The following is a 27,641-nucleotide window of genomic DNA, read 5'->3' as shown; positions in this document are numbered from 1 at the left end:
TGATTTGACTACTCTGGGTGCCTTGTATCAGTGGAATCATACAGTAGTCATCCGTTTGTAACTGGCTTGTTTGATTAACATAACATCCTCCAAGTCATCCATGTCATAGCACAAAATTCCCTTCCTTTTGAAGGCTGAATAATATCCCATTATGTGTATATACCACATTATGTTTATCTGTTCCTCTCTGTGGATGAACATTAGAGTTTTTTCCACTTTTTGACAGAAATGATTTTTAAAACCATGAAATCCAGTGGCCTAATGTGACTCTAATAGAGTGAAATGACTCTAAACAGAGAAAGATAATTCATAATTGTTTGTCATGTTAAAATTTTCCTATGAGCCAGGGGGACAAGCATTTAAATGTGGTTGTCTTTACAGGGATAATTATACTCTACAGATAAACCCAAACTCTGGACTGTGTAATGAGGATCACCTCTCTTACTTCAAGTTCATTGGTCGGGTAGCTGGAATGGCAGTTTATCACGGCAAACTGTTGGATGGTCAGTATTAAGCATAAAAAAATTTTTTTAATGTAATTATCTTATTTCCTTCATGCAGTAATAATTTTAAATATATTTTCATTTCTTTGCCAGGTTTTTTCATCCGCCCATTTTACAAGATGATGCTACACAAACCTATAACACTTCATGATATGGAATCAGTGGTATGTCTTTCTCACTTATCATATAAGGGATCATTTAATAGGCAACTGAGTATTTTAAGGTTAGATTTTAATGATGATGAAATTAATAGACTATAATGTCCCAAAACACAAATGAATATTTTCCCTAACATTTTACTATGAGAAATTTATAACATATAATAAAATTATTTTTAAAATGTTGGAGTGAATATGTGTGTATGCACTACCAATATTCCTCCCTTGCCTTTTTTTCCTATACTTACTTTATTTCATACCCATCCATCTGTCCACCAATGTATCCATCTTATTTTTTGATACATTTAAAGAAAGTTGCAGATATTAGTAAACTTCTCCCTAAACACTTCAACATGCTATGTGACATTTTTATGTATGTCTGGTATCAGCATTTGAATTGTGATTTTTTAATGATGAATGGTGTATGTTTTCAAAATGGCAGTCCCAGGCCAGGCCTTGGTGATAGGCTACTACAAAGAAACAGAAACCCAAGGATTAGATCCCTGACTGTAGCCCTCACGCCTGTGCTGAATAGCCTCACATGCTGTGTGCACACATGGATTCTAAGACCTGGTCTTGTTACCAAGTACTTTTTTAATGCTGTTCTTGTGTCACATTATCAATGTGAACAGTATGGTTCTTTATAAATTATTAGATCACGCAGTTATTTGAGTTGGTTAATTGAGGTTCTTCAATTAATTGAGGTATTTGAGATTTTTCTTTAACCTGGGCCAGATATAAATAACAACCTCCTTATAGCTACTTAGACATTTTACAAATACACAGTCTCACAGCCCTACAAGAGAGGTGCTAGGTGCTCCTGGATATCCATGGAAGTTAGTATTCATCTGAAAACTGCTTGATTTGACCCTTTAACTGGATAGTAAGAGTGATACCTCCACTGCTTCCACATAGAGACCAATTTCTAGCTTTGAAGCAGGCACCATTCTGTTGATCTGTGCATTTTTGTTCTCACACTTGCTAGTCATCCACCTCTTTTTCTAATACTTGTGTGTGTTTGGAAAAGATGTCCAACTGGCCTTTTCATCTTTTGTCCAATTATTCAAACCCTCAGCATACTTTCTTTGCAGGTTCAGGTGTCTTCTTTTTACATACAAATTTTAAATATGCACTTTTCTCCATCTAGGATAGTGAATATTACAATTCACTAAGATGGATTCTTGAAAATGATCCAACAGAACTGGACCTCAGGTTTGTCATAGATGAAGAACTTTTTGGACAGGTTTGTAAATTTTGATAATTAAAATGGTACATAAATTGTGAAACAAATGTTCTGACTCAAGTTTCAATGTCAGATAATACATAACCTTCAATACCTTTCTGTGCTCTATTTTAAAACTTATTTTCCAGTAACAAAAGCTGTGTCTCAGCAAGAATTTCTACTCTCTTTGACATTTGACTCATTCTCTGTTTATTTTAGTAAAATGAATATTTTAAGTTATCTTAGCTTTTGAATTGATATAATTTAAAACACCAGGTTCCTGGTATAACTATAATATGCATGATTTATTTTTTCATTCAAATAACATATCAAGGTATCATTGTTTGCTTAATTGCAGACCCATCAACATGAGTTGAAAAACAGTGGATCAGAAATAGTTGTCACCAATAAGAATAAAAAAGAATATATTTAGTAAGTATTTCATTAGTATTTTACTATGTTTAGTAAATATTTTACTGGAAATAATTTGGTATTTAGTAAATATTTTACTGGAAATAATTTGGTATTTAATAAATATTTTACTGAAAATAATTTGGTAATTCTCCCTGGGAAGACTCTCTGTCTTCTTCCTTCCCCTCCCCCTTCCCTTTTCCCTTCCCTTCCTCTGGCCAGAGTGTCAATGTTCTCCCTCTGTAACAGTGCCGCATTACTCACACATATTCATTGTTTGCCTCGGCTTAACTTGGCTTTACTTTTTGTCTCTAACAGGAAAAAAATGTATCTTAAATTTTTTTCTTGGTTCATGTGAAAAAGTGGAAATGTTTTGTTTCTTTTCAGTCTTGTAATACAGTGGCGGTTTGTAAACCGAATCCAGAAGCAAATGGCCGCTTTTAAAGAGGTATTCCTTTTCTTTCATTTGCTCTTCTCTAATTTCAAAGTACAGTCCTTGAGTTTCAAATATTGGGCCTCATCACATCTGAGAAGAATTAACATATGACTTGTTTTTTGACGTCATTTATATCTTTATATGAAGAGTTATTAAATGACTAGATGTTCGTTGTTAAAACTGAGTCATTCAAGAAGCCCATACAGTAAACAATGGCCATCCCCCTTCAGAGCTGTCACCACCCCTCACCGTCTCCCAGTCCCATCGCCCCACTGTAGGTAACTTGAGGTGAACAAAGGACACTAGTGCTTTAGGGAGAGTGAAGAAACAATAGACCACTTGTTTCTTTTCCTAAATGGATCCCATACATGTTGGTTTGTGACTTGCTGGCTTCTCTTCTCCAATATTGTTGGGATCTTTAGGTGTCAAGATGTATAGTTACCTTTCTTTGTAGCTGTGCTTTATTCATAATATAAATTCATAAATTATTTAAACTTCTGTGATTGATGGACATTTAGGCTATTTTCATGGCACTCATTAAGCTAACTTAAAATTTTCTGTTAAATATTTATCACATACTTTTTCATTTATGCAAATTGAGCACTGACTATATGTCTGGTGCTGTGTAAAGTGAGAAGACATAGGTCCTGCTGTCAAGAAGCAGAGAATCTAAAGAGTGAAATGGACAGAGGCAGCCTCAAGTGCTAGGTAAGCACAGAAGATAGGTAGAAACCAGAGCTGAGAGAGATAGAGGTGGACAGGAAAGGACAAGAGGGATTGGCCAGCCACAGGGAAGAGGGAAATGTAGTTCTGAGCAGAGGGAATAGCACGTGTGCAGTCTGGCCATAAGACCATCTGGGCACATGTTAGGGAAAATACAAGCAGTTCTCATACTGGTTATGAAGATGCAAGATGTAAGCCTGGGTAGTTGGGCAGAACCACATTTTGAAGGGTCTATTTGTTGAACTGGAAACAAAAGTTGTTGAGTTTGGAGTTTTCCTGAAGCCCAGTGAGGGAAGGAAGGCAGTACTAAAGACTATTAAACACTGAAACACCAGGATTCGATTTACATTTTTGATCATTCTGGACATGGCATGTTAGTGAATTAGAGGAGGGCAAGACTAGCAGCAGAGGCGGCTGGGGGTTGCTCCAGTCAGTAATGCTGGTGAGAACTGGTAAGGATGGAAACGAAGACAGTGGTGGTGTGAAGACAGTTCTGTGTGCAGCTGACTGGTGTTCAGGAAGGGAGAGCTGTATCTTGGATGATTTCAAGGACAGAGATCTGGGGTTGGAGTATGGATTTGGGGATCATCTTCATATGTGTAAAGGAGCTGTGGACTAGGTTAAATGGAAAATGCCAAAGAATGTTACAAACAGTGAAAATGGATGGCCAGACAAAAAGATGTGGGAACACCAATGCTTAAGGAATGGGAAGAAGAAAAGGAGATGCAAATGAAATGAGCAAAGGAGACCTAAGAGAAAATTAGTAGAGACCTAAGAGAAAAACCATCAATAGAAAAGTTTAAGGAACAAAGGGTTTTCAACAATATCACTGTTCAGACTGTCAAGTAAGATACAGAAGTACAGAGTGTTCATCATTTAGCCACAAAGCTGGCTTTGACTTTTTCCAGGACAGCTTCGGGGAAGCAGTGGTGCAGAGGTCTGATTGCAGTGGGTGGAGGGCTAGACCGAAGGGGAGCAAGCAGAGTCGTAATGTAACGCTGTTGAGAACTTGCCTGTAAAGAGAAGGATAGAGAGGTTTACATTTTTGTTTTAAGGCAGATAAGGCTTGAACAGATTGAATACCTAAAGAGCTAATAAAGAGAAGGAGGCTTAGTGAGGTGACCTCCGTGAGGAAGCAGATGTAGCACCTCTCTCCAGGGCAGCAGGAGAGGCCCTGAGGGGTGTCAGCTCCAGTCCACACATGGGGACATGGAAGGTTGAGAGAATTCCGTCCTGCAGAATCACCTCTATTCTCTCTCAAATAGAAATTATCTGCTGTAAAGAAGTAGTGACATGGAGGGGAAGGAGGCTTGAGAAGTGCAGGGAAATTATGAAATGACCACTTGGAGGAATCAGTGAGAGACCATGGACACGTACATTTTCTTGCCAACATGGAAATCTCAGCTGAGTTAAGAGCCTTGACAGTGTAGTGGGAGGAATCTTGTGGATGTGGGTTTTCTCTGGTAGCAGAAGCTGAAGGGGAGGATTGTCCATCGGCCCTGCTAACCGGGTTTCTAAATACATTCTTTCTAGGGATTTTTTGAACTAATACCACAGGACCTCATCAAAATTTTTGATGAAAATGAACTAGAGGTAAGAAATATAATTCTTATTTTAAAACAGGACTTTTGTACCCATTATTTTTCTTGTCTACAGTTTGACATTTCTTATTATGTAGCTTCTTATGTGTGGACTGGGAGACGTTGATGTGAATGACTGGAGGGAACACACCAAGTATAAAAACGGCTACAGTGTAAATCATCAAGTCATACAGTGGTTCTGGAAGGTAACTGGGAGCTTCTACTTTCATAGATCACTTTTTGATTCAATCACATTTAACTCCATTAGTGAATTACATATAGATAAGACAAAAGACTTACACAGCTCAGCAAAAATTATCCTTGATATTGTACTTTATAGATCTACCTTCTGGATATAGTTCCAACCCCCATATGTATTTATAGATAGGTAGGTAAAGTGTTCAGAATGCAGTAAATGGCAGTAAACTACCCATAAACACAAATTTAACTAAAAGAGATATGCAAATTTAATGTGATCATTAATGCTCTAAATTCTGATAGCATTTTTTAAGATAGTTTTGGTTCCTTTTTTCCAATGATATTCCTACATGCTGTTTTATGTTATTCAGGCTGTTTTAATGATGGATTCCGAAAAAAGAATAAGATTACTTCAGTTTGTCACTGGCACATCTCGTGTGCCTATGAACGGATTTGCTGAATTATATGGTAAGGATTTTCTATAGATTATTTTTAAATGATGTAATGCCATTTGTCTTTTTCATGGCTGATTAGTCTACAAGCTTTTATTATTTATGTAAACATTTAGCTTAATAAAAAAGAATTAATATTTTTGGTATAATTAGATACACTGAAGTAGCCCAAAATATCTGTTTACCTTCTAATCACATAGCAAGAGAGAAAACAGGAAATGTGAAATGACTTGAGTTACTTTCCATTTGTGGATTTTAAGTTTGATTCCTCTATGCATTCCATTACATCAAAAGCATTTCCTATAGTATGATAGCTTAGGACACCAGGTAAAGTTCCACAGAATGTTAGTGAGTATGCAACCAAACAAAAGCGTATCATGTTAGAATACATTTGGGGAAATACTGGACTGAACAAAGTTAAGTAGGTTTCTTTGAAACTTGCTCAGAAACTTTACTATGAAAAAAGCAGTTTCCAGAATTTACTTGATTCCAGAATTTACTTGACCATAGAACCCGTGTGTGTGTGTGTGTGTGTGTGTGTGTGTGCGCGCGCGCACGTGCACGCACACCTGCCTGCAGTGGTAGTTGGCAAGTGGAGAATCTCGAGTTACTTTTCGTCAGCCTTGTGGGAAATAAGACTGCATGGAAAGTTCAGAATAGCTACAGTTAAGGCAATTTTCTATTGTGTGAAATTCTGTATATCCGATCAAACTATCTTCTGGTTGATTTACTTCATAGCACTAGAAGTGTGTGTTTTGATATTTTTAAAATGGTACTGTTTCTGATACAGATCACAGCAACTACTCTCTAATGAGTTATATTCTTTTTATTGAAATGAGGTTTCCTTGCTTTTAAAGATACCAAGAAGAATAAATCTTTCAGAGAAAGTATAGCTCAGATCAGAACGCTACTCAGAACCAAGGAAGATTAGAAGAGTTCTGGAACTAGAAGTCGGGGACTGGGACCTCATCGGTTGCTAAGCTGAATTTTTCAGGCAAATAGGGAGCTACTGCTGTCTGATGGGATAGCTAACTCCTTCTTTCTTCTCCTTAGCAAACCTGCTCTCCTTTTTAAGCTTCACTGAAATTTGTTTGCAGAACCTGTCAAGCAGCTGCCACTTCCCCACTTAGCATAACCACTCAGGAGAGCATGAGACGGAGCTTTGCCACTAAAGGCTATCCGATGCGCCCGTGCCTCGCCTGATTGGATGTCTTAGCCTTTGTCCTTTCAGTGATTTCCCTTGACTCCTCTGCCTTTCTCTTCTCCTATACTTGGACGGTTTGTAGGGAAAATTAAGGCAAGGCAAACGCCCATTTCCGTCTCTAGCTCCACGTCCCTCTTTTATGCAGTCCAGGCCTACAGCCATCCACTGATTTCATGAATTGTTGGGAATCTGGGGGAAATACCCATACATGGAGCCAGAGCTGTTGGTGTTAGAATGTAAATTCAAATTCTTATGCATTTACAAAAAGAAGTAGAAGTTCCTTCACAATGTTAATACTACAACATTATTTAGCCAATAAAAAGTACATGAAGTTTATACCAGATGATTTACAGGGAGTTTACGTAATGGATTGTTTAGGTGAAAGAATCAAGAGGCAGGGAAATAAATATGATCCCATGTTATAGAAAACAAACACTGACAAAGTACTGATATTTTAACTGTGAATGGGATTGTGGTAGGTGATGTGTGAAGAGTAATGCTTTTTGAGAAAATTGTAATATTGAGAAAATTAAATATTTTTAGTGCTGCTTTTCTGATGTACTCATACACATGTATTTGGATGTGATTATAAGATATGAAGAAAAGTATGGAAGGTTATATGTCAGGTTGTCAACATTGATTACCTGGCTGGTTAGGGGATGTAGAGAATTGGAGAAAGGAGAACTAAGTGAAAACCCCAAAGAAAGTAATAGTTTATAAAATCATCCATAATTTTTTTTCAAAAGTAGAGCATGTATAACATGATTGCATGCCCATAAAATTCTATATATTTTGCACATGCACAAAAAAGATTAATGATAGGCTACTTACTCAGATTTAATAGTAGAATTTGAGGTGATTTTTATACCTTGCATTATATTTTTCTCTCTTGCTTTAATTTTTGCATTGAGATTATATCATCAGAATTAAGGCTATTTTCAGTGGGACTGAAGATAGAAAGAAAATGCTCATTTTTCTCTATGTACTTCTGGAAAGAGGTAGTGTACAGAAATGCAGGGCTGGGAAACAGAAAGCTATGGTCAGATACACCAGCCCAGGAGCAGAGTGAGACGGTGATCACAAATGGACTGTTAGAAGAGGAATCTGTCCTTCATGGCTGGACAATAAAACCATCAAGCATGTACAGCCTTCATTTCTTTGGAGTTTACGGAAACTACATTTGTTCTCTGTATATTTAAGTTTTATGTTAGAAAAAAATGAGTTGTAAAATGCCTGGGGATTCCTGTAAAGAATAAATGAAAGCAAACCAACTCTTTTTCTTACAGGCTCAAACGGACCTCAGTCATTCACAGTTGAACAGTGGGGCACCCCAGAAAAACTGCCAAGAGCCCATACGTGGTAAGCAGTTTCTGAGGCCCTGAGAGACGAGTCCTCAGAGAGCAAAGTCCCTCGAACAGTTAGTCTAGGTGCTGAAGGTCTAGCCCCTCGGTGCTGAGCTGTGATGGCAGCCACGGAGGAGGAGGGGGTGGGGGAGGAGGAGCAGACGGCCACACCGACCCAGGAGCAGGTGTGTCTTCACAAGGGGAGCCTGAGCTGCAAGTCTAGGCAGCTACATACTGGAGGCCCTTCTGAACTGTTGACTCTCTGACGCTTCCATCTCATGCATGATGGGCCATCCCAAGATGAGCTAGAACATTCCCTCCAGGAGATTAAAATGGCAGAGGAACCCTGACATTTGGAAGTGGGGCTGGGAGTAAAACGACTCCACCGAGAAGCCTTGGGGAGAGGCGCCACTTGGAGTCCAGCCCTGTATCATCCCTCCCCCGTGGTGATGAAAGATCTTTCAGTGTAGTTGGAACATACGTGGCCAGACAGCAGCATTACCGTGCTGGCCCTGGTGACACCTGCTTTGTCTGTGTCTGTCATAACCAGCTCTCTGTTCTTGCAGCTTTAACCGCTTGGACTTGCCACCCTATGAATCATTTGAAGAATTATGGGATAAGCTTCAGATGGCAATTGAGAACACTCAAGGTTTTGATGGTGTTGATTAGATGACGATCTACTGTGTTTTACTACCACTTTGATTTAAGCCAAATCTTGACTTAGAATTTTCTGGGGAACTACTAAAATTTGGCACTTGTTTCTTCCCAGGTATTGGAGAAAGTCATATTAAAGTATTAGAAGCAATAGTATGACAACTTTACCCTATTTCACCCACTTTTAAATAATGGGTAGCATTTACACAGCTGTTTCATTCTAGCTTTAAGACTCTACAGTGTAAAGTCCTCTGTGCCTGAAAAAGTGGGTTTTGTCCTTGACATTTACCTCTTTGACAGTGTTTTCCAGGCAGTTCTTTCTTTAACTACTGAAATGATAACTGTGAAATATGTGTGACAAGTGTCATGTGTGAAAAGTTTCATGCTTTTTGAGAAGGAAAACTAAGATTTGGGAAAGAATTCCTTAACATTGAGTAAACTACACCATATTCATGCTGCCTGCAGCTATTTATTATTTCATAGACCTGCCTAATGCATCTCACTGCCTGGATTTTTGGAAAAACCTTTGAAAGTGTGCTACTTATATTTTTAGTCAACTGACTCATTTGTTTAAAAAAAAATTGTTTACTTCTTCACTTTAAAAGTATTTGGCTTTTGTTAATATGCAGTTTTACTAAAAAGGTGGTTCATAAGAGATGTGAAGCAAAGTCTGATTTGCAAAGAGTGAAAAGTATTAACGCCTGCTCTTGCCTGCAATCCTGTGGGCCACTGGTGTACAGTCACCACTCTTTGCTGTTTTAGGTTAGTTTAAGGAAAGAATTCCTTCTTCAAACATTGACCTAAGGCTCCACAAAGCAGTATTTCTAAATAAGCTTTGAAGGACTAAGTTAAATGTATAGCACTTGCCTTCACTAGTCATTCTTTACATTTGCACAATTATGTAGTGAATATATGTTTACAGGGTTTATTGCGTTTACAGAGTAAGCTAATTTCTGTAGTTGCATTTGTATATTTTTAGTATTTTACTTTTATCAAAAAACCAAATAATTTGTTAAGAAATAACCAAAGAATAGTTACGATGCATAATTTGTATTAAATTTATTACCATATTTCTTATGCTTTTTAAAATTGCTGTTTACTATAAGTCCAAAACTCTTCAGGCAAAATGTTACAGCTAGAATCCTACTTTAAACAAATTAAAGTACATCAAAATCACATACATGCATTCAAACAAACATTCACTAAATGTGTGCTATATGCACAGCACTGGGCTAAGCCCTGGGGGTGAGAATTGTCAGCTTCAAAGAAATATAGTTCTGTCATCATCCTCAAGGGACTTATGGACGAGCAAATGAATTTGTAAACAAAAACTAGGGGGGATCAGAAGAAGGCAAAGGAGAAAGCGTTCTAGTGCACCTACAAAGATAAAGTGTGCCCAGACTGTATTTATATGTTTCATATCTATATTGGAATGATTAGATAGAAAATGCTCTTGCAAAAACTTAACCTGTTTCTCAGTATGGTATCTTGGTGATTTAGGAAAATGTGTAAATTTGTCATGAATCTTCTTAAATACATTTATATACTCAGCGTTGTAAAAAAGTGCTTCTGGTTATATTGGTTTAAGTTTGTCTGGGTATACACAATGGGTACCTGCCAGCACCTGGTAGAGATCTCAAATGTGACAGTAGCGAAACCACTTTGCAAACACTAGAGCAGCTTGGTTTACAGAAGGTAACGCACAGGTCAGTGCACCCTGTGTTTTCTCTTTGCCTGTGTTAACTACCAGGCAGGCAAGACCGCCAGGTGTAGTCCTAGTTTTATTACTTACCGACTGTGGAAACTTAAGCAACTTACTTAACGTCTCTGAGCTCCTGTTTCTTCATCCTGACAAGTGAGAATCATCATGCCCACCCTCACTGTCACAGAAGATTATCCTAAGTTCCAGGGAGATGCTTTGTAAAATACACAATCAGAAGATGCTCTGGGCTGACCATCAGCTTCTGTCAGATCAGCTGTGCATACTACACTCCCGAAGAAGAATCCCTTCCTTTCAAAATAAAATCACTAGTAGACAAGGAAGTAGGAATATCACTGATATTGAATACATAGATAAATATGTATACACCTGCTAATCTATACATGGATCTTACCTTCAGAATTCACTTTTCTCCCCTCACCAAAGTATTACCAACATGGGCCAATGTGTTTTAGAATGTCTTCATTATATAGAATGTGAAAACTATTTTTGTTAAAATAAGATTTTACCACATGATTGTTTAAATATCACTTCTGTGAAATATCATAGCAGATATCAGAGCTTGAGAAGATATAATACTTGCTTTTTGTCTGATATTCACTTGGATGATCCTGTGACACAGATAAAATAGGGTGTTAAGACGAGCCGCCCGCCAGCCCCAGCCATATACTGTGGTCTCCTTCATCTCTCATGTGAACTGATATCAAGCAACACAGCCTCTCATCCCAGATAGAAAAGTATCTCAAATGCATTCTAAGGCTGGACAGTAAATAGGGTCATTTTCATAAAGCAAGGACATCATATTTTTCTAGAAATTATAAGCAACATAATTTTAGCCTATAGTTTGTAATCAAATTTCAACATAGACATAACATTGTATTACAATTGCATTTCATCCTAACTCAAGTTTAAGTGGTATTTGTTTTCAATTTTTATTTATAGTGCTGAAATTATTCCATGTATTTTGTCAAGTTAAACACAATTCATTCTGATTATAAGCCATTTGACATTGTTTTTTAAAATCTCATGTGTTAAATATATCAAGATTAAAGTATCAAAATTTATTGCACAAAGTATAAAATAATTTTTAAAAGTCTTGATGCCACAAATAAAGTTCTATTCTAATAGAAATAAAAACTGTGATTCATTATTCTGGGTGACATCTGGTCTAGTCCTTTGCAGCACCGTATGGAATTCTCAAGAAAATCTTGAGTTTATACCTGGTAAGCTAACATGATTATAAAATCTTAAAATGTCCACTTTACAAACAGGTCATACTCCAGAAATTGGCTTGTTAGTGAAATATCCAGACAATATATAACAAAGTTACAATGGACTGGATTTCAGACAGCTATTGTTCACTCAAAGGCAGCCTCATAACCAACCTACTATTTATAGCACTTTTTCTATGAGAAAGACTTCCAAGTATTAGTTCAGAACTAAGTATCTTTTTCTCCTTCCTCTAGGTACTTGGAGCCGTCCCAGTTAGAAGGGAATCCCACGCCACCCCCAAACCGAGCCCTGGGAGGGTGCTGTTCCAGCCCTGTTTTTGCTAAAATCCAGACTGCACCTTTTAGCCCTTGGGGGCCAGGCCACTGCCTCTCTGCTTCCAGCCCTAGGGTGCTGACCAGTGGGCGTAGTAGCTCACTGCCAGCCTGCCTTTCCGTGCAGGGAACCCTTGCTTTGCTGCTCACCACGACAGACACATTCCTGTTAGAAAGCATATTAAACCAAGTATTAGCATCTCAGGGCCTCACTATGAATAAAGGGCTTCCATAGATTTGCATGTATTTTTGTTGAAAGTCAGAGATCACTAAATTAGCTGGATGTTGCTGTTTCTTCACTTATAATCCATCCTGTGAAGTCCATCCACCCACACCAGTGTTTCCTTTCTGGTGTACAAATCTGATCAGGGTACTCTCCTGAAAAACCTCTGAAAGCTTCCCAGAGCCAGAAGCATGAAGTCCAAATCCGTTGGCATGAAATGCAGTATGTCCTCAGCTTAATGTTTGAGTCCCACCCTCCACCACACCCAACTCAGGCACCCTGTGCCCCACTTAAACCAGGCCTCCCTCCTGCCCCCATCCCTGCAAATTCCTCTACACCTGCTCTGCCTGGCACACCTCCACCCCTCATGTCGACTTGAGAAATTGCTCCTCCTGGCCAGGGGAAAGGTGCTGTGGCCTCAGCCTTTGGCATATGCTGGCATGAATGGCATGTATTGCAATGCTTTGTTTGCATAATTCTCTCCTACAAACTTGTTGACATCTTGAGGACAGAGACGACTTTGTTTAGACCTTTCTACTTAATATGTTCATTTCCCGATGTAAATGTTTGATGAATGTGATGGTCTGCTGAATACTGTTTGTGTATACAATCCAGCACACATGTATTGAGCACCCACAGCTTCCCTGGCACCGTGCACTAATATGCAGGAAGCTCTGTATTTAGGGGGGCATTGGAGTGATACACATGCAGAGAGGGAGCTTGAGTGAGGTCCTGCTGAGTGCCAGGGTCTGCAGTGAACACTTGACATGGATCCCATTTAATCTTAATAAAAACTCAGTAAGGCAGGTTTTACAGGCTCAAGAAGGACGAGTTATTCACCCAAGGCCACACAGCCTGTAAACTGAGTGGATCATGAACCACAACAAAAAAACAAAAGCAATGGAATCCTGCAAATGACCAAGGTGTTTTGGTCTTCTATTGCTACATAACAAACCACCACAGACTCAGCAGCTAATAACATCAACACCCATCCCATCTCTCATTAGTTCAGTAGGCCAGAAGTCCACAAGGGCTCAGCTGGGTTCTCTGCTTAGGGTCTCACCAGGCCAAAACCAAGGTGTCAACCAGCTGGGCTCTTACCTGCTTCCACGATCCTTCAGGTTGTTGACGGAGTCCAGTCCTTGTGACTGTAGGCCTGTGGGCCCCAGGTCGGGGGAAGAGGGGACTCTCTCCACTTCTAGATGCCACCTACATTCTTCATCATGTGGCCGCTCCATCGGTAAGCCAGCAACAGTGAGTGGAATCCTTCTCATGCTTGGTCTCCCTGATGTCCCCTTCTGCCATCAGGTGGAGAAGGTTGTCTACTTTTCAAGGCTCAACTGGACTAGATTAGGCCCACCTGGGTAATCTCCCTTCCTGAAGGGTGTGCTGTAAATGTAACACAGTCGCAGGAGAGAGAGCGCAGCACATTCACAGCTGCAGCGATTGGGGATTTGAACACTTGGGGTTCTTTACAAGAAATTCTGTCACTCACACAAGGTAAAGGTTGAGGATTGCAAAGGCTTATTGAGATTCAGCTTGAAAAACTTTTTAAATATATCTACTTTTCTAATGCACAGCTTAGTCTGTCATTCTTTGTCAATGAAAAGCCAAATAGATAAATTAATGCTAATATCAGCCAGTAGGATTGAACTGATTCAACTTCCAGCATCATTCAGGATGATGAGGTGGGGCAAATCAAAATAGAGCTGAGAGGGGAAGAAAGCCATTCACAGCCAAGTTGCTGATCATTGCCTGCTTTTAATCTCTGAAGGGAAGAGGAGGGGAGAGCTTCCAGGCACTCTAGTAAATGGAAGATCCTTTGCAATCACACAACTCTGGGACAGAGGAACAGAGTTCTTTCTCCTCGGGAAGCTAACCAGAGATTAAAGCCTAACTGTAGGTTCATGACTGTGCTATTCATTTAGGTTCTGATTTATAGTCTCTAATGAAAAATAAGTTATCAAGGCAACCTGCTTTCCTGTGAGTTGTTTTTCTTTAACACATACGTTTTATAAATGAGAAACTCAGGCATATTCTCTCAAATCAAGAAGCAGTAATGAGTACAGTGAGCTAAGGATAATCCCAGTTTAAACAAACAGGATTTGCATTGATGCTAGACTTGAAAACATGATCCAGATTAATGACTTTGTTAATAGTCACTGGGCATTTGCCCAAGTATAGCATAAATATTCTTCCAGACTTGATGACAATGACGTAGCTTACATTTGGCCCTCCAAAGGGACAACCAACTTCTCAATGATGAATGGGTAGTGGCCCACTGAGTTTGCTTTTTTAGTATTGCTGTTTATTATAATAGTGTAATGGTTGGGAATAAATGTGGATGTGTGTTTTTAAGCTATAAGGAACTCAGTAATGTTTTATCCTTGTCTACTTCAAACGAAGTGTGAGAAGGAAAAAGCAAGCTCTATTAACTCAGTCACTACTAGGCTTCTGAATATCTGTGGCTGCCCCAGGAACTCAATTTACATACTTGCCCCCTTGCTATCTGGGGATAGCTATTTAGGGATGGCAAGGAATAGGAATTTGAGATTTATAGTCAAGACCTCTAATTACTCATTTAAGCATTGCCAGGCATGGGAAAGAGGGAACATGCAATATACCCTTGCAAGCTTTTGGAAGGTGTATTAAGACATGTTTAAGACCTTACCCTGAGCCAAGGTCTGGCCCAGCACTGACCAATAGAAATAAATGCAGGTGACATATGTAATTTAAAATTTTCAAGTAGCACACTTTAAAAACCAAAAAGAAATAAGTGGATTTAATTGTAATGTTTTATTTCACCCAATATATGTAAAATACTACCGTATGAGCATACGATCAGTATAAACTTGTTAATGAGATGTTTTTCATTCTTTTGTACTAAGTTGTGGATAAAATGAAGGTTCCTGTGGCTAGGATTCTCACCTGGCCCTGGTCAGCTAGCTCACTACACGCGTGTGGGCAATACGTCGTTATTGACTCTATATAAGGAGCTCCGCCCAGTGTTCTGGGCGACAGGGTGGTATGGTGATACAACTGCAAGGCTGCAGGAGAACAGAGACTGTAGTGGTTGCAGCACTGAGGTCAGAGACTGAGACGGCTGCAGGGGCAGAGAGTCCTAGAGGCAGAGACCAGCTTGCTGCATGCAGACTGGCTCTGAGTGGATGGGATTCTAGTGATTGACCTGCCACCGTGGGAATAAAGTTGGGTATAAACCCTTTCACCCCAAGAACGTTCCATTGTCATTTTCAGTCTCATTGAATCTGTAGTGCACTTGTCTGGGGCTGAAACCCATTGGCAAGACATAAGTCCTTGAAACGCAGTATGTATTTCATGCTTACAGCACATCTGAATTCAGACTGGCCACATTTCAAATAGCCACATGTGCGGACAGGACAGCCCTGGACTCAAGGGGCCTAAGTCATGCTTTAACATAATGTAAGAAGGTTGAGAAGCAGCTAGAAGGGACTCACCTGATGATGTGCTAAATTAGCTTGCTTCCTTCAAACAACTCCAGAGACTTGGAAGAAGTTCCTCTAGGAAAGCCAAATGTTGAAAACTAAGCAATGCTGTAGACAGTTGTTCACGGGCAATTTCAGATTATACATCTGGAAGCTCAAGGATGGCCATCTGGTTGAAAAGGGAAATGAATTTACACCGTAAGCACAGTTTCCACTTTGTTTCCTAGGGATGGCTTGAGAGAGATCTGATGCCAATTATGGGGAGGGAGGTTACCTCCCAAGGCACACCTGGGACTGCTCCCTAGGGCTGAGGCTGTCCCGAGCACTGATGTCAGAGGCATCACGTACTGGAGGGCATACAAGCTGTGGGCAGAGGCAACCATATGGGAATCACTGGAAACCAGCCTCCAGTGTGAAGGGCTACATCCAGGCCCTTGGAACAGGGTGAGGGGCCAGGGGTGGTTTATCAGAAACAGGAGGGCGGCAGGGAGCCTGGACAACGAGGGCGGGTGAGGCCACTGTTGAGGACTGAACTCCACAGGATTGCAGGGGGTCACCTGGGACAGAACCTCTTTGACATTGTGAGCAAAACTGAGACTGTGGGAGAGACATCTGTTTGTTTTTTCTGGTGCAAGGAGAATAACACAATGTGATCAGGAGGGCTAATAGACTGCAGATGGAGAGCTTCTGGCTGAGAGCTCAGTCTAGCTAAAGGCTTTGAACTGGAGCCAGCCCTCTCATTTTCAGCAGTGCGTGTGGCCCATGGAAAAGAAAGTAAAATAAAGCAAGAGAATCACCAGAGATGATTATGAGTTACTCTCAACGCATAAAATAGCAGAGAGTATATTGTGCTGGAGAAATAGTAGGGGTTTGATTCTGAAAGGCGTTATGTTTGATGCTGAGGAATCTGCTCTTTGTCCTGCAAGCAGGGAGCTGGCTATCACACAGTTACAGGCCCAGAGGTGTGTGATTTGGTATAAACTTCGGGAAGCTAGGCCTGCCTTTTTATGGGTAGCAAAACGGGGGCAGGTGCTTCTATGGAGAGCACTGCAGTGACACAGGTGAGAGGCGACAGAGTCTGAAAGCAGGTATGGAGAGAGGCGGGAGGCTGACTCGGCCCATGTTGTTGGGATGGGAGTGGCAAGACGGCGAGACAGGAGTCCAGCTGCATCTGCTCTGACATCCAGACTGGGGCGGCTGGGCGGGTGCTGGTGCCACCGCTGGACCAGAAACAGGACTATCAGCTTTGTGTGGTGATGGCAATGGGGAGGCTTCCGCTGTGGCCCTGAAGGTGGGTAGAGATTTGGGGGTTATCAGTAAATAATTGTGAGCCCTTGCGAAGACCATAGGACACCTGCAGCAAGCTAAGCAAGCTGATCCGAATTAGCAAACATCACTTATAAGAAGTCAACTTACACTTCGTATTTGGGTGACTGGAGGAAGATTATAAACAGTAGAACCGGTAGTGTTTTTCTAGCCCAGTCCACACTGTTAGGTCCTTCTTCCCTCTCGGTCAGCACCCCAGGCCCCGTAGTTCCCCGCACAGCCTTCTCCGCGGTGCTGAGCGCCCCGCGCCCGGCGCGCACACACCTGCTGCTGACCTGGGCTCCCGCTCCCGCCGTCCCGGCCCGGCCAGATTTCCCCGGGGCTCACGGCCGCACCTGTAGCTTCACTGACGGGAGCGTAGCGGGTGGAGAAACCGAGACAGGCCCGGGGACCCCGAGGAGCGTAAAGCAGGTTGAGCGCCGGCTGTGAGATGTGGGCGGCCTTGGGGAAGAGGGAGTGGAGGCTGGGGTGAGCCAGGGGACCCCGCGCAGCCCAAAGGGAACAGTGAGCAGACTTGCCGGCAGCGACAGGTCCGGAAGCTGTGTTGTCCCAGGCAGCCCCGGGAGCAGCCTCCACACCTCCAGAGGGGAGGGCAGGTAAGCTGAGGGCCTGGAGGGAGGCATGGAGGCCCCACCTCTCTAAGAACATCTGCTCCCACACGACCCTGAAGTGCCCTAAATGGCTTTTAGTTTCATCTGGGACTGGCCTCCCTAGCAGGGGTGGGAGAGTCAAGGGCTCCTGGATACCCCCTCCTCACACACACCTATTTGCTGATGACAGAAATGATCTAAATAGCAAATAAGACCTTTCATTTCAATACTTACACAATTGAAATTATTATACAAAGTGGAAAGATTCCTGACTTCAGAGGTATTCATAGTAACTGCAAGTGACTGAAGCGAGAGACCTGTTTCAGTACTGACTGAGCCCCCTAGTTTGGAAAAATGCCCTGAAATGGGAGGCTGCCATCCCACAAGACCCATATATTCCCAGCCTGGCTACTTTCTCCTGGGCTCTGTCTACCTGAAATCAGTCTCAGACGGAGAGAAATGGCTGGTGCGGAGTTCCTGGCGTGGGCCGTGGCGGTGGTGGCTGCAGCAGGGGCCCCTGCTTGAATTATCTCGTCACATGAGATTTCACTTGGGTCTTTTGTGTAGAAGAATTTCACAAATCGCTGTACAGCAAAATACTGCAAGTACTGAGTGACTCAAAAGATGCTTACTATTCATGGGTATAAACTAGAGAGAAATATGCTTACACCAGAAAGGGACAGACATGAATGTGAGGTTTTCTTTAATTATACTGGTTCCCTAGTTAAATATAACAGACACTATTTCTTTGAGTCTACAGAATCCTTTCCAGACTGACCACCTTTTCCCTTTGACTCAACCTCTTCCTCATCTTCTCAGCCTCCTCTGCCAGCGATGTGGGGATGGCCTCATTCTCAAGTCTGTTTGCCAGGTTGTGCAGGCTTGGAAGTCTTTTCCACTGGTGGGACACAGATTTATCAGTCTTTTTAAATGATCTAAAATATACACAACTGTGGTTACAATAGTGACTCAGTCACTAAGTGAGTAGATTTTTTCGAATCCGTGACAAATAATGTTTGAAGGCTATCCAGTTGTTCCCTCCCTCGCTTCCTAATGCGGACACTGAAAGACGTGTAAGAGGCCCCTGAGCCACTCTGGAGTGTCCCTTACATTTACATAGCCTTTTAATGCTCTTTAATGTACTTTCGCATTTATTGTCTCATTTTACTCAGTGCCAGAAAAGTAGGGAGGGCACGTGTCATAGTCTCATTCAACAGATCAGAGAGGTAAAGCAAGACACAGCAAACAAGGGTTTGCCTTGGTCAGAGCGAATCAGGAGCAGACCTGGATCTAGAAGCGAGGTCAGCCTCCTTGGGTGGTCTCCCAACTCAGGCATTCTGCACCTTCAGAACTCGGTAACTAGGCCTACGAGCTCACCTGAATCTCCCTGGGCCTGACCTGCAGGGGAGGTTTGGAGGCAACCCCTCCCTTGGGAGTGTCCGTCAGAGCCAGGACCCGTCCTCTCCAGGCTGGGTGGGTGTACATAACCAAACGCAGTCCTGAGCCGGGGCTAGAGCCCGGGCTAGTGGCAGTAGGAGCTACACAGATTTGCATTTTTTCATATAGCCGCCTTATATTCTTAAGCTGGTAGTGGTAAACAATATTTTCAAAATAACAAGTATCAGTAATAGATTTTCTCTATAGTTAAGCATTACAAGTAATTAAAAGCCTAATGTATCAAGGTATATTTCGCACAGAACCCCACACTTCACTTACAGGGGGGCTTGCTAAAGATTCTCTAACATAAAGGTAGGCTGGATGATGAGAGGTATGAAGGAAATCTCTACTATTTTTTGCAATGAGGGTGGCTGAGTCAGGGCCTTTGTCCCTTTCAGACCTTTGTTCTCTGTCTTGATCGATACTTTTCTGTCATTCTCTGTCCTCTGTGGGTATGTGCGTGAGGGTGACAGGGTGGGTGTACATGTGTAAATTCTCTGTGGTATATCCAGTGCCTGGTTATTCTATTACAGGGGCCTTGTTGTCCTGGCTGCAAATCGTGGTCTTTTACTCCTTCCCTCCATTCTGGGAGTTAATGTCTCAGATCATTGACTCCATTGTTTATATCAGCTTCCCTCTCCCCCTCTTCAAGAAGGGAAAAGCTGTTTATCTTTCTCAAGAAATTTTATGGTTTAGGTGGGAAAGTTCTGGCTCCCTGCAGAGCCCTGAGAGGAAGATCCAAGAAAGAAAATAATCCTGAATTTCTGGCATTTCCTGGCTACCCAAAGAATCCCTCTACAGCTGACATTGATAAAACTCCATCAAAGGCATTGACCAGGCTATGGGTTTTTTAAAACATCACTTAATATGTGAGTCCTATTAGCTGTTAGGATCCTGGTCTTTTTTTCTGCACAGATGGTGTCATGGCTCTGTTTTGCATGTATCACATTCTCAAAGACTCAATACAGCCCTAAAGTAATTGAAAAGCAATTTTAAAATACAGCTTGACACTCCTGACAAATACACAAGCATTCTTGAACAAATGGAAAGTCGCCTCCTGTTCTTTCATATAATGACTCAACATTATAAAGGTGTTGTTTTCCCTCAGTTCATTTAAAAGTCTAATGCAATACGAACAAGCTTTTTTTAGACACTTGATATTAGATAAAGTTCACATGGAAAAAGAGAAATGTAAAAATAGCCAGGAAATCACTTGAAAAAGGACAAGAAATAATTAGCCCTACCAGACATCCAACTATAAATCCACTGTAATTAAAAGTGTGGTCACGCCACATGAATGAATATTCAAATTTATGCAATTTTTGAACAAACTAGAGAAATGCCAAACTAAACCCTGAGATGCCATTTCTTACCTATTATATTGGTGAAAATTTCAAAGCATGACAATACCTTCTGTGGGCCGTGGGGAAACAGGCATTCTCCTACATTGCTGGTGTCCTTAGCAGCAGATGGCCGTGGGAAGAGAGGGGGCCACACGGAGTCACCAGGCAAAGATGAAGGCAGAGATAAGGGCACTACCTCTGAAGCCAGGGAGCACAGACTATTGCCAGTGAACCACCAGAGGCCAGGAAGCCGCAGGGAGGACTGAGAGGGAGCATCGCCCTGCCAACCCCTAGATTTAGGACTTCTAGGCTCCAGAACTGTGACACCGTAACTTTATGTTATTTTAAACCCTTAGTTTGTGGCATTTTGTAGGGAAGCAGAAGGAAATATACACCCTACAAGGGGTGGGTGGGAAAGGGGTTGAAGGAAGGGAGAAATTGGAATGGGGTAGCAGGGATGAAGAGGGAATAACAGCCTCTGAATAAGCCTTTTTGTGAAGCTCTGACTCAGAAGCATACTAATGTTTCCCATACCACCCCAAAATAAACATTTAAAATCAGCCAGGATGTGGGAATACCCAATGTGGCATACAAACAGTAAAAAGTGAGCCTAACGGAATTGACAATAATGTAACTACATTGATGGGAGTGAGGGAGAAAAGAACCTAAATGACTTTGCAAAACAGTGTTTTGATTGGATACTGAGGTTAAAGACAAACTGTATAAATACAGTTTCCTATTCTGCAGTTCCTACACTGTGTCTCACAGTGACCCAGTGTAGCTATTCTGAAATGACTGTAAGTATATACCAGGCTTGAACAAAGAATTAAGTATGTTACAGATATTGAAAGCCACATTTCTCAGGGTCTGAAGAGGAAGTTCCCCAAAGAAAAAGGGGAACGGCTAGAAGGAACGCCACAGAACTGGGTTAACTTTGCAGGAATCATGATGACCTGCGGTTGGCGATATATATATAAGTTAGATAGATTCATCATTCTCCCATAAGAGGAACCAGGGCTCCTTGGAAAAGTAGTTGAATGTGGGGCTTGAACAGGGAAAATTAAAGATAAGCCTGAAACACGTTGTTGTAGAAAATAAAGGGACATCAAAAGGACCCAGGAGGCGACCTGAAGGAGCGCCCAGTGGCGACAGCTGGAACAAGTATGGAAGTAATGATAGTACTCAATTATAACCCACAGAGAAAGTTTCCATGAGTCTGTACCGATACAAATAATTGAATAAATAAATACATGGGGGAAACTTCTTTACAGAAGAATTCTTATTTATAAATATGAAAGAATTGAAAATCATGATTAGGCAAATACCACCATAATAATTGTTACAGCCCATACTAACTGATGGATGCTAAAACGAGCAAAAGTTTGAAGAGAAATGGGATATTTGCACATTCTCAAAGAATCTTCCCTGAGGTATTAATTACCAAGGAGAAGATAGTGACTTCAGCATAGAAACTCTGTAGGCAGCGCCTTAACCAAGTGCCTGAGGTTAGCATCACCAGCAATAAGTCACGTTGCTAGCAACGTACATGATACAAGGCAGTGGGAAGGGCACAGTATCACACGTGAGCTTCCTCTATTGCAAACAGTGTAACCTCAGTTCCCTAAAGAGAGTACATTGGACAAACTCAAATAGAAATAGTCTACAAAATAACTGGCCTGTGCTCTTCAAAAGTGTTGAAGTCATGAAAGACCAGAAAAGGCTGACGAAATGTCACAGATTAGAGGAGAATAAAGGATGCATGACAAAACTAATCATGGGATCCTGGATTGGACCCTAGGACAGAAAAAAGGAAAACAGTGGAAAAACTGGTATAATTCAGATCAGGTCTACATTTTAGTTAATAGTATTGTGCTGATGTTAATTTCCTGGCATTGATCATTGGGCTCTGGCTATGTAAATGGTAACATTAAGGGAAGCTGGATGGAAGGTATGTAGGAAACTTTTGTACTGTTTTTTGCAACTTTAAGCTTAAAATTATTTCAAAATATAAAGAAAATAATAAAGGTTGAAATTCTTATCAATGCAACTATTGCATCTTCAGTTCTACCCCCATAGTTTTGATTATTTCCCATTGCCATATCTATAAACAGTGTTTCTGTCTCTACTCCTTGATTTATCAATTTTGTTTTATTTCCCTTTATAATAAACGATAAAGCTCATTTTTTCATACCTGCTGCCATCATAAATTTCCAATATAGTTATATTCCAATTTTTGTTTTCTCTGTTGATCCATTGCTATGGTCTGAATGTTTGTGTTCCTCCAAAATTCACACGTTGAAATCAACATGCCAAAGGTGACGGGATTAGGAGGTGGGGCCTGTGGGAGGTGATTAGGTCATGAAGGTGGAGCCCTTATGAATGGATTAATGCTCTTTTAAAAGATCCCATGGGTCCCCCTGCCCCCTTCCACCTGGTGAGGACGCAAGGAGTCTGAACCCGGGAGAGGCGGGGCGCTCATCTGACCGTGCTGGCACCTGGATCGCAGGCTTCCTTTCTCCACTGGAGCAGCAAATTTCTGCTGTGTTCGTAAGCTACCCAATCTGTGGCGTTTTGTTACAGTGGCCAAACAGACTAAGACACCCATTCTTATAACCTTAAATAAAAGCAATACCTTTATCTTTTCTTCCATCTTCTGTAGGCAATATCTCTTACTTCTTATCAGCAACCCTACCATTTCTTCCTGCCGACTTCCTTCTTTCTCCTAACCCTATTCTTCTGACTTTTAGTTTTGCATTTTGAAGATTCATAATGTTACATTTTGTTCTGAAATAGTAATTTAGTCTTCCTTGTACCAAACCAGTAACCAACTATCATATTATTATGTCTAGGTGTCTAGTGTTCATACTTATTCACATAGGGCACATACTGTAATCAATGTTCCCCTTTTCCGGCAGCTTTTCTGTTTTTCCTGGAATTTCCCATTAGCTTTCTTTTGTTTCTTCCAGCAATTGTTTCTATATTCCCAATTATTTCTAACTCATCATAACTTAAGTAGTCCATGAAGTCCCCGTTTTCCCTGGAAACCTCTTTTCTGGAATTCTGGTTTCCTGCTCAGGTTGGAACTGTTTGTTCAGGGAATCTGGGATCCCTTGACTCCCCTCCTAGATTGGCTCCAGTATATCCTATGTCTATTTTTTTCCCTCTATTTGCTTCCTCCTCTTTTGAGAGCATATCCTAAATATCTAAGAAAGGCTTTGTATGAAATAAGTTGTTTCAGTCTTTTCATGTCTGAAAATGCCTTGACTTTATCCTGATTGTTCAAATGGTAGTTTTGTTGGGTATACAATAGTTGGCCATCTTTTTCTCTCAGAATTTTAAGTTCTATGTTCCACTATCTTCTAGCCTTTGCTATTGCTATTGCCAATCTGATTCTTGTTCTTTTGTCGATATTGTTTTATTCATCCTTGAAGCATTTAGGATTTTTAGACTCAGTATTACGAACTTTCATGCTATATCTAGGTATGAATCTGTTTTTTAAATATGTTTTATTATGCATTCAGTGGACCATTTCAATTACAATGTCATTCAATGACATTATAATATCACTCAGTTAGACATTTTTCTTAAATTTTTCTTTTCATAATCCCCTCCTCCCTCAATGTTCTTGGTTCTTTTTTCAGTATCTCAGAAGGTAGTTTGGACCTCCCTTGTTTGGCCTTCTCTGTCTCCTTTTCTCTCTGATTTTCAGTGTGTTTGTTTTTATTTTTGTGTCCTAATGCCTTCTTTTTGTGTCTTTGTGTGTTGGTTTTTATTTTCTAGGGGATTTCCTTGTCTTTATTTCTAAAAATCTCTATTGAATATCTATTTTAGCAATTATGTTTTAATTTCCAAGACTTCTTTATTGTGTCTGTCCTTTTAAAAGTAGCATCCTGTTCTTGGTTTAAAGATAAGACATCTTCTCACATTTTTCTGAAGATATTATTTACAGATTTTTTAAAAATTATATTCTCTTCTGTTCCCTGAAATCACTTTTGTTTCCTCTGGAGTCAGTTTTTCTATTTGTTTAGCTCTTTCTTTCATGTTGTAATTTGATCCAACTGTCATTGATCCTTAGATTTCAGTTCATGTTTATGAATAAGAGATTAAGAAACTGTGAATGGGAGGAGCCTGACAGCCAGCGGGTGACTGAGCAGGAAGCCAGCTGTGCATTGGACAGTGCCTAAATGCTTGAATCCAGACTATTCTAGAGCTGCTCAACTTTATTAGGAAAGAACTTCTAATTTTAAAAATGATTAAGTACTTTCTTTTCTTTTTCCAAGGGAATGGGGTCCTAGCTTCCAAGAGTTTTGTATATGAGAGATGGAAAAGATGGTGGGGATCAAGTGGTCTGCTCACCTTCCCTGCTGCATGGCTTGGCATAGTGAAAGTCTCTGCCCTGGGCTCAAGCCCGGGTCTCCTTCCTGGGAAACCTTGTGTGAGTGACAGCAGGAGTACAGGGCCCATGCTTCCTCCAACTGCAGATCCCACTAGGGCATCACCCCCAACCTTAGCAAGGTCAGCTGGTAAAGGCAGTTGTTGAGGGGTGTTCTCTATGCAGCCATAAGCCTGCGGAGCAGGGCAAGCTCTATAAATAGCAGTGGCGATTACAGGGTAACACTCCTTTTAAATGCTTGGACTTTATAGCTTTCCATTCAAAACAGTTCTGGCTTGGAGTTTAGTCTCTCTGGGGGGCCACCTTGTTTCACAGCTAAGGAAAGGTTACAAGGCAATTAAAATATTTTTGTCTTTTCTCTCTTTTGATGGTTATTCCCGTGTGGCGGCAGCCACTGCAGCAGTTCTGCCTCCACTGCCCACAGGGGAACTCGAGAACACAGTGGCAGCCACAAGCCTGAAGCTGGGATAGGCTTAGAGTTTCAGCTTTAACCCCTCCCTTGGTTTTCACAGATTTAGAAATAAAAGTCAGAAATAGTGGTGTCTTTAGTAGCCATAGCCAGGCAACCATCACTTACTTTAAAGAGGTGCTTTTCCTCTTTAGGAATACAGTAAGTGCCGCTTATGCCAAAGTAACTATATGCTCTAAGCTCGATATATAACTCTTAAAATTGGTCCTGACACAGCCTCTTCACAGTGTTCAAAACCCTTATTAACTCCTTAGAGCAACCTCACAGGGCAGGCTAGGTGGGCATCACTACCACCCCCACTGTACAGATGAAGACACAGAGGCCTTGAGAAGTCCTGGCGCTAGTCAGTAGCCAGCACTGTGTCGGGCTCTTTAGACATGAGCACGCTGCGTGCGTTCCTCCCCCTGGGACTTGGTGGCTCTTGGGCAACAGCTCACACCACAGCCCTTGCCTCCCCCTGCAACCAGTTTTCTCTCTCGGCACCAAGTAATGGAGGCTGGCGTCCGCAGGTGCTTGTTCCTGCCCCAGCCTGAGGAACGGCTGATGAGGGGGAGGAGGAGGGAGATGATTTGGAATATTAAAGATTCTCCAACTTGGCAGGAACAGATACTGCAAAACCCTCCTCTCTCTCTCCTCCAGAAGAGCAATTATGAAAAACATTTCTGGGAAGAAAAATATTATAATGCAAATTAAATACGGTTGTGACTATAAATCGTTGAAGAAAAATGCCAGCACTGTCTTGAGAGTCCAGTGTGGGTGTTGAGGACCAGTGGTGGTGATGCTAATTGAGTTGACACCAGAGACTCAGCTACAGAACCACGGCGATAACTGGATCCAGATCCCTCATTTGACAGATGACAGCTGACTTTGCATGTGTTTTTTTTTTCCTCAGCTGAGTCAGGGGTAGGTAGTGCTGGGCCTGGGTGTTCCTGGGCCTAAACAAGAGAGGTTAGTCCTGCTCCTCAGTAGCCAATCTGCCCAGAAGCTGGATGGGGTTTGGGGGGCACCAGGTAACCAGAGAAAGGAGGCAGGGTGGCAGGATGAGAGGGGAGACCTTGTCAAGAAAGCATGAAAGGAACCAAGGATATTTAACTGTAAGGGGAGGAGCCCAGTGGAAAGCTGAGCATTGTTATGTAGAAGACAAGTGAGTAAGGTCCTGTGTTGCCCAGGAGGTTAGAATTAGGACCCAGGAGTGCAATAGTTCAATGACAAACTGATGAAACAAGAATAATTTTAATGATAAGTATTTTCTGAAAATAGTTTCCTGGAGATATTCAAGCTGAACAAGAAATTGGAGAGGAAGTGTGTGTGTGTGTGTGTGTGTGTGTGTGTGTGAGAGAGAGAGAGAGAGCGCTTTGGGGTGTGGGAAGAAGAATGTGAGGGAGAGAAGGATGGTCACAGCATTGAATGGGAGATGATCTCTAAATTCCCTTTTGGAACAACTCATTTAACAAGTACCTATTGAGTTTCTCCTGTGTTCCACATAGGAGCCATATTTTCCAAAGAAGCAGCTGCTCTGACATTTATGAAGAAGCTAATGGAGAGAGCAGGGTGTCCGATGCGTGTTATTTACCGACTGACTTCTCAGGGGGCCACTGCCTTCTTGCAATCCCATTCCACCCTTCCTAGGGACCCTCCCACTCCGCTGCACGCGGCCTGCTTCCACGCAGGCTCTCAGCACCAGCAGGCAGGGCGACACGGGGAGCTGAGTGGCAGCATTTTGTCCAGATACCCGGGAGCCCAGCCTTATTATCTAGAGCATGTGATGTCCACCTGTCTGAAAGGCGGCTGGAAAATACCAGAAAGGCAGTGGGGAGCTCAGGCCCTTCTCAGGCACCACTTGAGTCTCTCTGGTCCTCACTTTTCTCACCTGGAAAATGAGAGACAACCGTGTTTTCCTCACAGAGTTGAGAGTCAACGGATGTGGTTCATTTAGTTCCTCGGTCTCAGCTGTGCCACTGGTTATTTTTTATATATCAGAGGGTTTTTTAAAATTAAAGTATGGTTGATATACACTCTTATGAAGGTTTCACATGAAAACATTGTGGTTACTACATTCACCCTTATTATCGAGTCCCCCCCAACCCTATTGCAGTCACTGTCGCTCAGTGCAGTAAGATGCCACAGAGTCCCTACTTGCCTTCTCTGTGCTACACTGTCTACCCCGGGACCCCACACACACCATGTTGTGCCCCTGATTTTACGTCACTCTTCCAGGCCTTCGTTTCCTCTCCTGTAAAATGAGGGT

The 27,641-nt window shown here is 41.6% G+C and overlaps 1 protein-coding gene across 4 annotated transcripts in view; it reads left to right on the top strand.

The window, feature by feature from the left end:
* The window catches only part of NEDD4 (NEDD4 E3 ubiquitin protein ligase), a 120,739-nt gene extending 110,388 nt beyond the window's left edge, over positions 1–10,351 (top strand). For all 4 annotated transcript variants that reach the window (XM_036929716.2, XM_036929714.2, XM_036929715.2 and 1 more), the window contains 10 exons: positions 382–503; positions 597–667; positions 1,809–1,904; positions 2,242–2,315; positions 2,682–2,742; positions 4,987–5,046; positions 5,132–5,239; positions 5,603–5,699; positions 8,174–8,246; positions 8,797–10,351. In XM_036929716.2, the coding sequence (XP_036785611.2) occupies positions 382–503; positions 597–667; positions 1,809–1,904; positions 2,242–2,315; positions 2,682–2,742; positions 4,987–5,046; positions 5,132–5,239; positions 5,603–5,699; positions 8,174–8,246; positions 8,797–8,899 (865 nt within the window). In that variant the 3' untranslated portion in view covers positions 8,900–10,351. The remainder of the gene's footprint in view (positions 1–381; positions 504–596; positions 668–1,808; positions 1,905–2,241; positions 2,316–2,681; positions 2,743–4,986; positions 5,047–5,131; positions 5,240–5,602; positions 5,700–8,173; positions 8,247–8,796) is intronic.
* Positions 10,352–27,641: the final 17,290 nt, after the last annotated feature.

This window comes from Manis pentadactyla, chromosome 11 (genome assembly GCF_030020395.1).
Source record: "Manis pentadactyla isolate mManPen7 chromosome 11, mManPen7.hap1, whole genome shotgun sequence".
NCBI classification, from domain to species: Eukaryota; Metazoa; Chordata; class Mammalia; order Pholidota; family Manidae; genus Manis; species Manis pentadactyla.
Note: the sequence above shows the minus strand (reverse complement) of the source record. Positions and strands in the feature narration are given on the sequence as shown.